At 44.4% G+C, this 18,152-nt stretch overlaps 1 protein-coding gene across 1 annotated transcript in view; it reads right to left on the reverse strand.

Annotated features, from left to right (window-relative positions):
- EVC (EvC ciliary complex subunit 1) overlaps positions 1–18,152 on the reverse strand; it is a 115,607-nt gene that overhangs the window by 39,117 nt on the left and 58,338 nt on the right. Inside the window, exons 13-14 of the mRNA XM_075857996.1 lie at positions 8,838–8,947; positions 2,755–2,965 (exon numbers count right to left, since the gene is read on the reverse strand). Coding sequence (XP_075714111.1) covers positions 2,755–2,965; positions 8,838–8,947 — 321 coding nt within the window. The remainder of the gene's footprint in view (positions 1–2,754; positions 2,966–8,837; positions 8,948–18,152) is intronic.

The following is an 18,152-nucleotide window of genomic DNA, read 5'->3' on the forward strand; positions in this document are numbered from 1 at the left end:
TATTAGTTTTTCAATTAAACTCATGGATGGAATTGTGTCTTAGGGCTCTTTGGATCATTGTAATCAATCTCAGACACCTGTGATAATTAGTTTGCCAGGTGTGACCAATCAAAGGAAAACTACTTAAGAAGGACGTTCCAGATTATTAAGCAGGCCACAGGTTTCAAGCAATATGGGAAAGAAAAAGGATCTCTCTGCAGCCGAAAAGCGTGAAATAGTGCAATACCTTGGACAAGGTATGAAAACATTGCATATTTCAAGAAAACATAAGCGTGATCATCGTACTGAGAAAAGATTTGTGGCTGATTCAGAGCACAGATGGGTTAATTCAGATAAAGGCATAATGAGGAAGGTTTCTACCAGACAAATTAATAGGATTAGGAGAGCAGCTGTTAAAATGCCATTGCAAAGCAGCAAACAGGTATTTGAAGCCGCTGGTGCCTATGGAGTCCCGCGAACCTCAAGGTGTAGGATCCTCCAGAGGTTTGCAAGTGTGCATAAAGCTATTATTCGGCCACCCCTAAACAATGCTCACAAGCAGAAACGGTTGCAGTGGGCTCAGAAATACATGAAGACTAATTTTCAAACCGTGTTGTTTACTTATGAGTGCCGTGCAACACTGGATGGTCCAGATGGATGGAGTAGTGGATGGTTGGTAAATGGCCACCATGTCCCAACAAGGCTGCGACGTCAGCAAGGAGGTGGCAGAGTCATGTTTTGGGCTGGAATCATGGAGAGAGAGCTGGTAGGCCCCTTTAGGGTCCCTGACGGTGTGAAAATGACCTCTGCAAAGTACGTAGAGTTTATGACTGAACACTTTCTTCCGTGGTACAAAAAGAAGAACCGTGCCTTCCGTAGCAAAATTATCTTCATGCATGACAATGCACCATCTCATGCTGCAAAGAATACCTCTGTGTCATTGGCTGCTATGGGCATAAAAGGAGAGAAACTCATGGTGTGGCTCCCATGTTCCCCTGACCTCAACCCTATTGAGAACCTTTGGAGCATCCTCAAGCAAAATATCTATGAGGGTGGGAGGCAGTTCACATCAAAACAGAAGCTCTGGGAGGTTATTCTGACATCCTGCAAAGATATTCAAGCAGAAACTGTCCAAATACTCACAAATTCAATGGATGCAAGAATTGTGAAGGTGATATCAAAGAAGGGGTCCTATGTTAACATGTAACTTGGCCTGCTAAGTTTTTTTTTATTGAAAGAGCTTTTGATTTCTGTAAATATGACCTCCTGATGCTGCAAATTCAACAAATCACCATTTTAGTTCTCTTTACAACCTTTAAAATGTTTTGATCTCTGTTGTGCATAATAATTTGAAACAGTGCATTTTGAGTTTTTTACTTCTAAAAAAAAAATCTGTTATCATTAGGAGATTTGTTCAATAAAATTCACATTACACTCCAACGGTTGATGGCTTGAAGATTATACTGACTGTCATTTGCATCGACTATTTAGGAAAATCAGCGAAAAATAACATTTGCATAATAAGTTGGAATGCGGTGTATGCTGCTATTTATTGGATTTAATCTGCATCAATCAATTATATAATGCCATTGCCGGCTCCCAGTTCTTTTCTCCTCAAGGCATCGTAGCGGCTGCGCCGAGTACTAAGGCTAAACAGTGCCAGGATGTGGTGTGCATCGGTGCCTCGGCTCACACAACATCCCCACTGTGGCCCTAGCCTTAGGAAGTTGGAGTGCATGGGATTGAACTTACACTAGTGTAGCCCCCTAGGGTCATAAAAAAACTCTTTTGGGATTTCTGTGCAAAACAGACCACCCAGCAGGTACTAATTATTTTTTTGTTTTATTTACGGACATCTACAATGGTGATGCCAAACACCCAATAGCACCTTGAGTTTGGCGGTAGACATAACAATTAGACCAAACAATCTTGTTATATACATAAAAATCAATTATGGAAGCTCTACACTATATGTTATATGTGCGTTGTAGCTTTAGTGCATAAGGGAAGCCACAACAATGTGCTACAAACCATTATACGATGGATGGAGATGTCACTTAACAGATCTCATTGAATTTAAACTGGTCCTGTTGGGGTTCCATCGAAGTGTCCGGCATTTTAATGGCAAGAATAATACTGCATGCTACACTATTCTTGCATTCAAAATGGACAAAACTTCAGTAAAAAGGTTCCAAAAGGAACACATTTTTGTTATTTTTTCCAGTGCACTAAAATAAAAAATAAAAGCCACTTTGCAAATAGTCTAGATTAAAAATTTTCTACTGTTTTGTGTCTATACCTATTTTTCAGATCTATGTGTCTCCATGGTAACAGACAACAAACAAATCCTGCGTAGTCAGATTCTGCAGTCATATTCCCATCCATCTTTCCCTTACTACTTGCTAATCTACCAAATGAATGCTAGGAAGAAGGGAGTATCACTGCAGGAACAGACTACACAAGGTTTGTTTGTTGTCTGTTGCCATGGAGACACAGCACATAAGCTGTAGACACAAAATGGCAGAAAATATTTAATGAAGACTTTTTTATTTTAGATGTATTGGGAAAATTTAAAACAATTGTTTGCAAAATTGTACATAGCCTTTAAGAAGACTTATTTGGGAAGAGCATGGGCCTGAACTTCACCAGCTCCTCGTGGCAAGTGCCAACCCCATGGCTATTTTTTGAAGAAATCTTATATAATCTAGAGCTGCTGTTATCTAAATACACGAGAGGACATAGAACCTGAACATTAATAGTAATATCTGCAATTACCATCTCTTTCTGAGTCTGCCACTGCTCTTCATCCTGTAAATGCCATTTGCATTTCTCCAGGGCATGCTGCTCTTTCAACTCCTGGACAATGACAATCTTCCTTGACATTCGCATTTGGGTCAAGGTTGCCATGGCGATGCTCCGCAAAGCGAGTGTGCGCAAGACGGATCTCAGCAAGAACTTGTGCCTCTGAAGAGCAAATTTATTGGAACTGAAAGAACATAAATATGAAAATTGTTAAAGCTCCTAATCTGAGAACATCACGTTTTGTTTAAATCGGCAATGTACTGAAAGAAATGAAACAAATGTCACCCAATCTTCACAGTAAAGTCCCCTAGTGGGACTAAAAAAAAAGAATAAAAAGTTAAATAAAGTTTGAAATAAATAAATAAATGTCTCAAGTAAAAAAAACAAAAAAAAACCTCTTTCCCCTTACAAAATACTTTATTATGAAAAAAAGTAAAAAGTTACTCATATTTGGTATCGCCGTGTCTGTAACGAACCCAACTATAAAACGATTACATTATTTAACCCACTTGGTGAACGAACGCCAAAAGAATTTGATAAAAAGTGATTAAACCATCGCATCTAGTCCAAAATGGTACCAATAAAAACTACAAGTCGTCCTGCAAAAAAAAAAGCCCTCATACAGCTGCATTGGTCAAAAAATTAAAAAAAGTTACGGCTCTTAAAATATGGCGATACAAAAGCAAATCATTTTGAAAAAATTTGTTTTTACTGTGTAAAAGTAGTAAAACATAAAAAAATCCATATAAATTTGGTATCGCCGCAATCGTAACGACTCACTGAATAAATTTATTATGTTATTTATACCACACGGTAAACAGAGTAAAATTAAAACGCAAAACAAATGGCGAAATTACAGGTTTTTTTCCAGTACCCCACTAAAAAAAGTTATTAAAAAGTTAATCAATAAATTATATGTACCCCAAAATGGTGCTATTATAAAATACAACTTGTCCCGCAAAAGAAAAGTCCTTATACAGCTATGTCGACGCAAAAATAAAAAAGTTATAGATCTTTGAATGCGACGATGGAAAAACTTAAAATATTGCGGTTTAAAATACCATCGGTATTTATGGATTAAGCAACACTCTACCTTTACTTTTTTTTGTAAAACTGTAGGTACTGCTGTTAAAAGCAACTGAAGGAGCTGGAAGACACTACTACATATAGTGATATGGTGGCCAGCGCTGCATTAAGAACTGCACATGTGTGGAGGGGATATGGGGGGGGGGGGGAATGAAGAGTGTTTTGTAAATATGGTAGGTTTCGGGGATTGAAGGTGACAGGGGTAATTAAATCAATAATTGTCCATTCAACAGCTGTTAAGTTCATGGATCAGGGGTAAGGGCAGGTTGAGGTTAATCTGAACCTCTACTTTGGGCATGACCCTGAACCGATGCTACATCTTTGATCAAATTTTATTCCACATTTTTCTTAAATTATTAATAGAACCGTGGACTTCATGTCCTTAATTATAATTATTTGCCATGGGTTTTAAAGCGTACCTAACTTTTCAGGTCACTTTTCAGAATAAGCCGTGATATGTGTATACATGAGGAATAACACTATTGTTACTGGCCATTAAATGACTTGGATGTGGCATTATTTAGCAGTTTTACTCTCTACAGGTTCTTTCTCTAATACTCAGTTGTCTCGGAGCTTGTAGGCGGTGCGTAACGGCTATCATGTCTTCTATACATTGCATATACAGTGAAGGAAATAAGTATTTGATCCCTTGCTGATTTTGTAAGTTTGCCCACTGTCAAAGACATGAACAGTCTAAAATTTTTAGGCTAGGTTAATTTTAACAGTGAAAGATAGATTATATTTAAAAAAAAACAGAAAATCACATTTTCTAAATTCGATATATTTATTTGAATTGTGCACAGAGAAATAAGTATTTGATCCCTTTGGCAAACAAGACTTAATACTTGGTGGCAAAACCCTTGTTGGCAAGCACAGCAGTCAGACGTTTTTTGTAGTTGATGATGAGGTTTGCACACATGTTAGATGGAATTTTGGCCCACTCCTCTTTGCAGATCATCTGTAAATCATTAAGATTTCGAGGCTGTCGCTTGGCAACTCGGATCTTCAGCTCCCTCCATAAGTTTTCGATGGGATTAAGGTCTGGAGACTGGCTAGGCCACTCCATGACCTTAATGTGCTTCTTTTTGAGCCACTCCTTTGTTGCCTTGGCTGTATGTTTCGGGTCATTGTCGTGCTGGAAGACCCAGCCACGAGCCATTTTTAATGTCCTGGTGGAGGGAAGGAGGTTGTCACTCAGGATTTGACGGTACATGGCTCCATCCATTCTCCCATTGATGCGGTGAAGTAGTCCTGTGCCCTTAGCAGAGAAACACCCCCAAAACATAATGTTTCCACCTCCATGCTTGACAGTGGGGACGGTGTTCTTTGGATCATAGGCAGCATTTCTCTTCCTCCAAACACGGCGAGTTGAGTTAATGCCAAAGAGCTCAATTTTAGTCTCATCTGACCACAGCACCTTCTCCCAATCACTCTCAGAATCATCCAGATGTTCATTTGCAAACTTCAGACGGGCCTGTACATGTGCCTTCTTGAGCAGGGGGACCTTGCGGGCACTGCAGGATTTTAATCCATTACGGCGTAATGTGTTACCAATGGCTTTCTTGGTGACTGTGGTCCCAGCTGCCTTGAGATCATTAACAAGTTCCCCCCGTGTAGTTTTCGGCTGAGCTCTCACCTTCCTCAGGATCAAGGATACCCCACGAGGTGAGATTTTGCATGGAGCCCCAGATCGATGTTGATTGACAGTCATTTTGTATGTCTTCCATTTTCTTACTATTGCACCAACAGTTGTCTCCTTCTCACCCAGTGTCTTACTTATGGTTTTGTAGCCCATTCCAGCTTTGTGCAGGTCTATGATCTTGTCCCTGACATCCTTAGAAAGCTCTTTGGTCTTGCCCATGTTGTAGAGGTTAGAGTCAGACTGATTAATTGAGTCTGTGGACAGGAGTCTTTTATACAGGTGACCATGTAAGACAGCTGTCTTTAATGCAGGCACCAAGTTGATTTGGAGCGTGTAACTGGTCTGGAGGAGGCTGAACTCTTAATGGTTGATATGGGATCAAATACTTATTTCTCTGTGCACAATGCAAATAAATATATATAATTTTGACTATGTGATTTTCAGTTTTTTTTAAAATATAATCTATCTCTCGTGACATATCGTGTGCCACTGTATGGTGCAACTGTACAGCACCATATCATGGAGATTTCTAAGAGTGCCATATTTTGGCTCTGTTCAACTCAGGGCTAGTACGGAGCAGTAATATGGCCATTTGCAAGAGGCCCAAAGCTGTTGTAGCTTTTTTTTAATATCCATTCTAAGTTTTAGCAAAAAATATGCAAAGTGATAACAGAGCTCTATTATTCTTCTTCACACAGAAGAAGCAGAAATTGGGTTGCCGACTCACACCACTAAGGGGGACGGCTCTATCTTCGTTCTGTAAGAGGGGTAAACCCATTTATTTATGTTCACGGAGTTATATATATTTCTGTGTAAATGGCATGGAAATTACTTCCTCTGGGGCAAATTTTTTTTATTGCAAGGTAAACTCTGCAGGTAATGGGTAATATCGTACTGGACAGTGTCATTCCGAGGCGCCATGCTTTGGGAGGTAACAGGTACTGTCAATGGCGCATTATCATAGGGCGTTTAGGGCAACGAAAACTGCGACTAAATGGCATTTTGTAGGTCCTGCAAAAGGACCTTTAGACATAAGGTCACATGACCTTATCTCTGAAGTTTTCACTACTGCTTAGAGACCTGCTGGTCACATGACCGCAGGACCTTGAGCAGAAGCAGAAAATTCCACAGAGAAGACTGAGGTGAGCTGCTATGTAAGTACAAGGGGATTGACTTGTTTAAGCGGTCTGTATTTAGGGGAACTGTATTTAGGGGTCTGGTGTGGGGTCTGTATTTAGGGGGACTGTATTTAGGGGGTCTGGTTTGGGGACTGTATTTAGGAGATTTGGTGTCTGTATTAGTTTAAGGGGTCTGTATTTAGGGGGTCTAGCCTGGGGTCTGTATGAGTTTAAGGCGTTTAGGGTCTGTATATTTAGGGGTCTGTGTTAGTTTAAGGGGTCTGGATTTAGGGGGTCTGGTCTGAGGTCTGTATTAGTTTATAGGGTCTATTTAGGGGGGCCTGTTCTAGGGTCTGTATAAGTTTAGGGGTCTATTTAGGGGTCTGTATTTAGGGGGTCTGGTCTGGAGTCTATGAGTTTATAGGGTCTATTTGGGGGGCCTATTCAAGGGTCTGTATTAGTTTAGGAGTCTGTATTTAGGGGTCTGGTATGGGGTCTGCATTAGAATAGGGGGTCTGGTCTGGGGTCTGTATTAGAATAGGGGGTCTGTGTTACTTAAGGGAGCCAGGTTTTTTGGTCATTAGTGTAGGGGTCTGGTCTGTGGTCTGTATTAGTTTATGGTGTCTGTATTTAGGGGTCTGTATTAGTTATGGGGTCTTTATTTAGGGGTCTGTATTAGTTTAGGGGGTCTGGTCTAGGGTCTGTTTTAAGGGAGTCAGGTCTGGGGTCATTATTAGTGTAGGGGGTCTGGTCTGGGTTTATTACTAGTGTAGTGGGTCAGGTCTGGGGTCTGTATTTAGGGGTCTGGTCTGAGGTCTGTATTTATTCAGGGTGCTTGTTCTGGGGTCTGTATTTGTTTAGGGGAGTCTGGTCTGGGGACTGCAATAGTTTAGAAGGTCTGGGGTCTGTATGTATTCTATGATCTAGTCTGGGGTCCAAATTTATTAGTCTGAGTAAAAGGGGTTGTCCGGGCACATCGATAGGTCATCATTATAAACCCCTTTAATGTATGGTCATGGGCCTTGCTGTCTAAATTTGTGTGTTTCTATAGAGGCTGGATCTATCATCTCTCCGGACATGTCTGTTGCAGGTAATCCTTGTATTCTACATATCTCTGTGTACCCAGGACTAATAGACAAATGTGTGTTACCATTCCCTTTGTCAAGAGGAAGTGTCCCTACACAGTGTGATACTGTGAGCGATGGTTGGAGACTGTCAGTATGTAGGGACACAACCCTTTGACAAGGGGAATCGTAACAACCATTTGTCAATGCTCGCACAGAAAGGTGGTGTTCACTATAGACAGGGCAGAGCGGTGGTGGGGAAGGGGGGCCCAAGTTTGTGGAACAGCCCAGGGCCTATGGTCTACTTAATCCGCCACTGGGTACTGTAATGCAGGAGCCTTCGAGATGCACAAGCGTAGGGATGTAGTCCCGCATCTCGGAGAGGAGGGTGGAGCCTCACCAGACAGGATAAAAGGGCAACAAGGTCGGCACCAAGGCTTAGGTGTTTTACCAGTAATCTGAGAGAAACTTGTTCCCCTCCTGTAGTTAAAAGAAAGCCTGTTGTTCCTGAGATATGGGTGGAATTATAGTCGACCACCTGGATTTAGTGTTTAAGGCATGCGGTGCCGAGTTGCCAGAAGGGGCAGGAGCCGCTGAACAGGCCTACTGTGTATACAGGAGTTGAAAACGGGAGAAGTCATCACCGTCAACCAATGAAAAAAGTTTCTGTTGACATAGACGGTGTTAAATGCATGTGTAACATTGTAAGAATTCTGCCTCTCCAAGAGAAGTACATTTTCAGTAAAGATACAATTAGTTATATTACTCTTGTCTGCAACATTTATACACTGGTAAAAGGATCCGGAAAGGTTCTCCTAAAGTGGATTCCTGTAGCTGCTAAATTGCTCTACCAACCCCCGCATGTGTCCTGGGCCCCCCATTACAAGGCATCACTCAGAACTGCATATAAGTCTCGTATTTATATCTATGGTGATTGAGGATCTCCGCTAGTTACTGTATATGTGAGGGGAAATTGGGTAATGGAGATCTGACCCCTAATAACATTTATTAAAGTGCAATAACATTAAAGACTATGTAGAAATATATACAATTTTAGGTTGAGGTGCACTGTTCAAAGCAGGTCATAAAAAAAACACCTTCATATATTATCATATAATGTCATTAATCTGATTACTGCTCACTTACTCCTCGCTGAGACCACTTAGTCGGATTAAGACCCCTTGAATGATTTTTTGCTGTGTCTCACACACATATCTGTCTAGTGAAGATGATCGAAATTGCTCCTTTGCCCACAACTAAAATAAAAATAAATCAAAACAAAAAGACAAATTTTAATTCATTATTTAAAAATTATATAATAGAAACTAAAATTGACATGAAAATTTTAATCGAGAGATGAGTACTTCTTCAAATACCGTACTTTGCCTATTGAAAGCAGAGCATTCTTTGTACAGACTTAGAATGCAGCATGAGAGCTAACAGGAAATCAGCAAAATTTTAAAAAACATAAAATATAAAAAATAAATAAACAAACATCTCAGCTATTCCTTCCTTAATCTCCTCCTCTCCTTTGATTCTATCCATCTCCTATTTCAAATCATAACTGTTAGAAATACATAAAGAATTCTTCTATATGTCCCAGAAGATCAGACATAAGTCTTCTTCTTACAAACCTCGGACCAAACCTCTCATGCTATAAGGCAACTCTACCACTTTTATCTGCTATAAGAGACTAAGCTCCAACCTTAGTGAAGTTTTTTTTAAATAAATTAATGTGTTCTTTTTATTCTGAGCACATTAATGGACTTATCAAATTTATTTTTTACTTTTGACGATACAGCTTCTATGTATCCTGTATACATATACGCTATATCGTTCTCTATCAGTCAATTCTGTCAGTTATCAACTTAGGTGGGATCTAAATTAGATGGATCCTGTGTGTCAGAGACACGCAGGACCCACTCTCAGCCGAGCCGTCAGTGCAGATAAGCTGACGTATTCGGCTGGGAGAGAACTATACAGCTTCTATGTATAAAGGATGCATAAGAAAATGTATCATAAAAGAGTAAAAAATATTTTTCTAACCATCAATTAAAAAAAAGCGCTTAAAATGAAAAATATAATGATTAATTTAAAAAAACAAAACACATTCAAAGTTGTTCATATCCTTTTAAGTCATGTGTCCTGTACACGATTTCTACAAGACTTTACGTTTAGCATATATTTATTGGTTTACTGTTCCTTTAAGAATTGCACCACACTAGCAATTTTGATAACATCTTCAGATTTTTTATGTAAAATATTTGCAACAGATATATTTTCGGATATTTTCCTGAAAACCATGGCCAATAATTGTTTGCTTGCTACTCCATGATGACATTTAGATCACCTGACTATTGTCAAGGAGCAAGTAGTGGACCCACTAGGCCGTAGCGGGGAGGCAGCTGGCCAAACAACAGGAAACCCCAGCAATACAATGTCCCACACAAGGGTACCTGGATAGTCCAGACGGTGGCCGCAGCTCTGGCATGGATGGAGACGGTTGCAGCAGATAACGCCAAACGTGGCGGATGACACAGGTGCTGCAGGTTGCGCCAGACATGGCGGATTCCTCCGGACGTGGCAGATGACACAGGACATGGCGGATTCCTCCGGACGTGGCAGATGATACAGGTCGTGGCGGATTCCTCCGGACGTGGCAGATGACACAGGACGTGGCAGATTCCTCCAGACGTGGCAGATGACACAGGACGTGGCGGATTCCTCCGGACGTGGCACGACATGATACTAAAGGCACAGCACGGGAAACAGGAACAGGGAACAAGGCACGGGTAACAACTGGAACAGGAAACACTAAGGGACCATTTGCAAGACAGACTGGGAAAACGAACAACGCTCAGGCGAGGATCAGAAGGCCTGAGGCCTTCTTATAGACCAGGAAATTGTGGCAGTTGGTGATGATGACGATCTCCTTGGTGCGCGACACAGCACCACTTGGTACGGGACACAGCAGACCGGAGCGGAAGTGAGCGCTGGCGTCTCCTAGGAAGGAGATGGGGATCAATGGCTGCGGGCATTGGGAGGTGAGTAAACCCAACGGCCCGTGGCCATGGACGCTACAGTATCCCCCCTCTTACGCCCCCTCTTCTCGGGCCAGAGCGAGAGAGGAATTTCTTAATAAGCGCAGGGGCACTGAGGTTCTCTTCTGGCTCCCAGGACCTCTCCTCAGGACCAAACCCTCTCCAGTCCACCACATAGAAAGTCCTTCCTCCTACCCTCTTGCAGTCCAGGATCTCCCTCACCTCGAATATATCAGAAGAACCGCTGGGAGCAACTGTGGAACTAGAAGCCTTGCTGTAGCGGTTCAGGACCACTGGCTTCAGGAGGGGCACATGAAAGGAGTTGGGGATTCTGAGTGTAGAAGGCAGCCGCAGCTTATAGGAGACAGGGTTTATCTGTTGCAGAATCTCGAAAGGACCAAGGAACCTGGGAGCAAACTTGTATGAGGGTACCTTCAAGCGAATGTTCCGAGAGGACAGCTAGACTTTTGTCCCCGGAAGATACTGAGGTGGCTCTCTTCTCTTAGTATCTGCTTTTCGCTTCATGCGATCGACTGCCAGTAAAATAGAGGACTGGGTCTGTTGCCGAATCAGCAGCGGGTACTTGAGATGTGGTCGACACTGGGAGAGGGATGTTGACTGTACACAATGTGAAATGGAGTGGAAGTGGTGGACTCACTTGTGTGGTTGTTGTATGAGAACTCGGCCCATGGAAGAAGCTGTACCCAGTTATCGTGCTGTGAAGAGATGAAGTGGCGGAGATAATTTTCCATGATCTGGTTGATCCTCTCAACTTGCCCATTGGACTGGGGGTGATAAGCTGCGGGAAAAGTCCAATCTAACATCCAGGAGTTTACAGAGGGCTCTCCAGAACTTTGAAGTAAACTGAACACCCCCGGTCAGCCACAATGTGTAGAGGCAAGCCATGCAAGCGAAAGATGTGTAGAATGAAGAGACTCGCCAGTCGAGGAGCAGAAGGTTGGCCGGTCAGCGGGATAAAATTTGCCATCTTAGAGAACCGGTCCACCACCACCCAGACGGTGTTGTATCCTGCTGAGGGGGGAAGGTCTGAGACAAAGTCCATCGCAATGTGCTGCCAGGGGGCATTGGGTACAGGCAGAGTTTGAAGCAGGCCGGCAGGCTTGGAGTGAGTAACTTTGATAGAGGCACACACCGTGCAAGACAAGACATAGTCCAGAACATCTTTAGGTAGCGTCGGCCACCAGAAGTGACGATCAATCAAGTCTTGGGTCTTACGGACACCAGTGTACCCAGCCAGTTTAGAACTGTGTCCCCAGCGGAGAATTCTTCTCCTGTCTGCCAACCGAACAAAAGTCCTCCCAGTAGGGATGTCTCTAACCTGCAGAGGATTAGCAGTGACAATGCAGGACGGGTCTATGATAGTCTGAAGGGACTCCACCATGTTTTCCGTCTCAAACGATCTGGACAGGGCATCGGCCCTCACATTCTTGTCCGCGGGACGGTAGTGGAGCACAAACTGAAAACGGGTGAAGATCAGCGACCACCTGGCTTGACGGGGATTCAGTCGTTGTGCATTCTGAAGGTAGGTAAGGTTTTTGTGGTCGGTGAAGATCAGGATGGGGTGAGCTCCTCCAGAGCCAATTTTATGGCCAGCAGCTCCCGATCTCCAATAGAGTATTGAGTATTAAGTGAGATTCTTGTGGTCGGTGAAGATCAGGATGGGGTGAGCAGCACCCTCCAGAAGATGTCTCCACTCCTCCAGGGCCAATTTGATAGCCAGTAGCTCCCGATCTCCAATGGAATAATTGCGCTCAGCAGAAGAAAAAAGTCTTGAGTAGTAGCCACATACTACTGCCTTTCCTTTGGAGCTCCTCTGGAACAGAAGTGCACCTGCACCAACAGAGGAGGCGTCCACTTCCAGTGAGAACTGCCGAGATGCATCAGGATGATGGGGGAATCGAAGCTGAAGTGAAGGCTTTCTTGAGGCTAATAAATGCGGACTCTGCCTCTGGGGTCCACACCTTGGCATTCACACCCTTCTTGGTAAGGGTAGAGATGGGAGCCGTCAGAGAAGAGAAGTTAGGAATAAACTGCCGGTAGAAATTGGCGAATCCCAGGAACCGCTGTATGGCCCTTAAGCCTTGAGGACCTGGCCACTCCACGACAGCTTTCACCTTCTCAGGATCCATCTTGAGGCCTTGATCCGAGATGATGTAGCCCAGGAAGGGCAGAGAACTCTTCTCAAAGACGCACTTCTCCAGCTTGGCATATAAATGATTCTCCCTTAATCGTAGTAGAACCTGACGGACATGCCTCCAATGAGTCGTCGGATCTGGGGAGAAAATTAAAATATCATCGAGATAAACAACAACACAGACATAGAGGAGATCTCGGAAGATATCATTAATGAACTCCTGAAACACTGCGGGAGCGTTACACAGTCCAAAAGGCATCACTAGATATTCGTAGTGCTCGTCCCGGGTGTTAAAAGCCGTTTTCCATTCATCACCCCGGCGAATCCGGACTAGATTATAAGTCCCCCGTAGGTCTAGCTTAGAATTTTTTTTGGCTCCTCGTATGCGATCAAACAGCTCAGATATAAGTGGCAACGGGTATTTGTTCTTGACCATGATCTGGTTGAGACCACGGTAGTCAATGCAGGGTCGAAGGGATCCGTCCTTGTTTTTAACGAAGAAGAATCCAGCCCCGGCCGGGGAGGAAGACTTTCGTATGAAACCCCTCTCCAGATTCTCCTTGATATAGGCCTATATGGATAGAGACTCAGGCAAGGAGAGAGTATACACTCGGCCACGGGGAAGAGAGGCATTAGGAACCAGTTCAATGGGGCAGTCATAAGTCTGATGTGGAGGCAGCGTCTCAGCCTCCCTTTTGCTGAAAACATCTGCATACTGAGCAAACTGGGGAGGCAGTCCCGCCAATGACTGAGGCAGAGGAGGCTTGACAGGATGGATCTGCAACAGACAATGACCATGGCACTTGGAGCCCCATTGGAGAACCTCTCCAGAATTCCAGTCCAGAACTGGGGCATGTAGTCGAAGCCAAGGCAGGGCTAGTAGAACAGGATTGATGGCCTTGGGCAAAACAAGGAAAGAAATTAGTTCAGAATGAAGGACTCCAACCTGGAGCTTTAAAGGCTTGGTTTTGGAAACGATGGGATCAGGCAGAGGCAGTCCATTAACTGAGGCAACAGCCAAAGATGTCTCTAGGGGGACTGTGGGCAACTGAAGATGATCCACGAGCTCTTTCTGGATGAAGTTTGCAGCAGAACCAGAGTCAAGATAGGCAGAAACTTGATGCGTCCTCTCGCCGGATACTAGGGTCACAGGAATAGTCAACTTGGAACAGAAGGCTTTATTAGGTACCGTTCCATCTAGGGTTGTCTCTCCAATCAGTCCTAGGCAATGGGGTCTCTCTGGCCTCTGGGGACACAGGCGCACAATATGGCCTCCGAGGCTGCAATACAGACAAAGTCCAGAAGTGCGTCTGCGTTATCTCTCCTGGGTAGACAATTTGACATAACTACTCTGCATCTGATCCTTTGGTGGGACGACTGAGGAGGATTGCTGAAAAGTAGAATCCAGCCTAGGAAGTTCTCTCTCCCAGAGAACCTCTTGGGAACGCTCCCGGATCCTCATGTCAACCCGGGTGGCAAGAAGGATAAGATAGTCCAGGGTAGATGGCAGATCGCGAGCAGCCAGCTCGTCGTTGATCCCTGAAGACAGTCCCTGCCAGAATGTGGCCACCAAAGCCTCGTTCTTACAGGTCAATTCAGCAGCCTGGATACGGAACTGAATGGCATACTCGTCCACGGAGAAGTCTCCCTGATGCAGCAGCTGAAAAAATTCTCCCAGGTTCTTCATAGATTGAGCGGAAGGTCTGTAAGAAGCACTGCAAGTCACGGGTCTCTGGTCCCTGATGTTCCCACAGAGGATTAGTCCATGCCAGGGCTTTGCCAGTAAGGAGAGAGATGATGAAGGCGATCCTGACGTCATCCGAAGAGAAGGACCTGGCGTGTAGTCTGAAGTGGATCAGGCACTGATTCAAAAATCCCCTGCAGGACCTCGGATCTCCGTCATAGCGTGGAGGTAGCGGCAAGAAACACAGGGGATTGGTACCCATACAGACCAGAAGTGTAGCAGGAGGAACCGCCGGAATGGGTGCGGTGACGACTATATTTGGAGCAAGCAGCCGATGGGCTATGGCGTTCATCGACAGGAGGAGCTGGTCTTGTCGTGACTGGAGATCCTCCATCTCGGCCAGCATGGCTTGTGTCGTCAAGGTCTCAGGTTGACCAGCGGGGTCCATGGCCTGAGCGTACTGTCACGGACCGGGTAGTGGACCCACTAGGCCGTACTGCCGTAGCGGGGAGGCAGCTGGCCAAACAACAGGAAACCCCAGCAATACAATGTCCCGCACAAGGGTACCTGGATAGTCCAGACGGTGGCCACAGCTCTGGCACTGATGGAGACGGTTGCAGCAGATAACGCCAAACGTGGCGGATGACACAGGTACCGCAGGTTGCGCCAGACGTGGCAGATTCCTCCGGAAGTGGCAGATGACACAGGACGTGGCGGATTCCTCCGGACGTGGCAGATGACACAGGACGTGGCGGATTCCTCCAGACGTGGCAGATGGCACAGGACGTGGCGGATTCCTCCGGACATGGCACGACTTGATACTAAAGGCACAGCACGGGAAACAGGAACAGGGAACAAGGCACGGGTAACAACTGGAACGGGAAACACTAAGGGACCATTTGCAAGACAGACTGGGAAAACTAATAACGCTCAGGCAAGGATCAGAAGGATCTTATAGACTAGGAAATCGTGGCAGTTGATGATGATGACAACGACGATCTCCTTGGTGCGCACGCTGGCCCTTTAAGGCCGGGCAAAAGCATGCGCGTGCATCCTACGGGACACAGCAGACCGGAGCGGAAGTGAGCGCTGGCGTCTCCTAGGAAGGAGATGGGGACCAGCGCTCACGGATCCATGGCTGCGGGCGTCGGGAGGTAAGTAAACCCAACGGCCCGCGGCCATGGACGCTACAACTATATAAATCGGTCAGCATAAAATTCACAAAAATAAAAATTCTGAAACCAAAATTCTGCTGTATATGAAAATATAGAAGACGTGGAAGGCAATACTATGTAAATAGATAATCCAGTAAATGATCGGTAACAGGTTATTTATATTCTATCTGAAGCGGTACAATGTGTGTCTGACCAGTCACATCACATCCTTATGCATCATTTATCTCCTGAATAAAATACATTTTTCTGCAATACAATGTGAGACAGGACTGAAAATGTCTATTTACAATGTGCCAGATTATGCAAAGCATTTTCATCCCTGACGGTTAACCCTCAAATTGCCAAGGTAATTGCTTTTTCTTCATGAAATTATTAAGATGCAGGTCTTTGTAGTGGGACATGTTGTCGTAAACAACATCAGTGAAATCAGCCATATTACAGGGATCTATGCAATGGACGCATGATGGGAGTCATGGAGCACAATGGGAAGTGTGTCAGTCTTTCTGACTGTAACTTCTTCTTGACTGTCACTTTTAGGCTCTATTCCGAAGTTTGCAGGTGGGTTCAGAATATGGACCATATGCGTCGGCAGGTACAGGACTGCTTACAGGTGCAGTACAGGTAGTAGAGCTGTGTCTTGTAGCGAGTCATGTACCTGTGTGTCCATCACATAACCAGGAGAGAATCCTATCCACAATAAAGGCTTATATTGAATGACAGCAAGCAGAGATCTTGAAAAAGTGAGGAATTGATACAGAAAGTATATTTAAAAAGGTTATAACTTTTCATCATTCAAAAAATAAAATGTATTTACTGAAAACAGAAAACCAGTTTAACTGTTCTGTGATCTAGCAATGATGACAATAGTAAAAATGTTATGTCTATGGGGCTGACTAAAACAGCGGTCTCCGCTAGTTCCATGGATTTTGAATAGAGTGGCAGAGTGTGTGCTCCATTGCCAATCCATTCAACGGGGAACATGGGACCTCTGTACTAGTAATCGTTAGAGTGCCAGCAGTCGGACCCTTAGCGATCATACATCACCCATCCTGATGTTCTTACTGGGAAAACCCCTTTAAAGGCGTTATCCAGAAGCAAAACATTACAGACAATTGATTTCCTAACATAATAAGAAAGCACTTAATAATATAATTGCACTTTTAATTGTGCATTGTACCACCAGATCACAACCCAGTCACGTGGCCCCGGTAGCTGTATCGTTTCCTTGGTCTTGGTGAAATGCCAACACAGCTTGACGTGACTGCGGGAGCCAAGGAGAGCCGGGAAGACTGAACGAGTGGATTCAGAGTAGAGCCCTGGGGGAGACCTGTGTGCTGACAGCTATGGCCCGAGATGCTTCTCAAGAGTGTGGACTGTATGGAGCAGCCAATAATCGGTCTTCTCCTGTCATCAACATCATTAGCCACTACCGCTATATGGATGACACATGCCATGAATAGAGGGAACGGGCAGACACTGCTCTGTCAATCTGTATAGGGTGCATAAGACGGTGGTGATACTATGCATATTGGCAGGAGCGTCAATACTACTGATGACAGACAGGAGACCGATCAGCCGCCGCTCCACACAACCAAAACTCCAGAGAAGCATCTCAGGCCATAGCTGTCAGCACACCGGGCTCTACTCTGAATCCACTCATCCAGTCCTCCTCCGCTCTCCTTGGCTCCCTCAGTCACATGAAGCTGTGTCGGCACGTCACCAAGACCGAGGAAACTATACCGGAACCACGTGACTGGATTTTGATCTGGCGGTGCCATGTAGAATTTAAAGTACAAGTATATTAGTAAGTGCTTTCTTATTAAATAAGGAAATCAACGCTCTGTAATTTTTTGCCTCCAGATAACTCCTTTAAGGGTGTTGCTCTATGATGAACTAGAGAAAGAGCGTTTTACATTATACTGTTCTTGCTATGGGCCATCTGCTCTCTGTGTCCCCCCTGGCCCGATAAGTACTCATGTGTAGTAATATAATAAAACTTTAGTTTAGGTAACAACTGTGAGAAGCCAAAAGGGTGATAGTCATTGCTGTAAGGAACAAGACATATTAGTCTTCAACACCCCATAGTCTTCTTATTTAGGAAGTTGGATTTCTCCATAGCATAGTTACCAACAGTCCCGAATTTGGCGGGACTGTCCCAAATTTACAGAGACAGTCCAAGCAAGTTACTGTCCCGGACGTGCCCTGGCAACTGCCTTATTTAATTGCATCTGCGTCCTCAGGACGTAGATACAATTGAATATTATGTCACAGCAGGAAACTATCTGCTTCCTGCTCTGCCATTCACTCCTCCTGGAGCTAAATCCCTGGCCAGAGAGTTGACGACGCTCTTGCCGGGGATTCCGTTTCTAGAGGTAGCCCCTGACATCACTGTCCATTTATGGACTG

This window comes from Rhinoderma darwinii, chromosome 1, assembly GCF_050947455.1.
Source record: "Rhinoderma darwinii isolate aRhiDar2 chromosome 1, aRhiDar2.hap1, whole genome shotgun sequence".
NCBI lineage: Eukaryota > Metazoa > Chordata > Amphibia > Anura > Rhinodermatidae > Rhinoderma > Rhinoderma darwinii.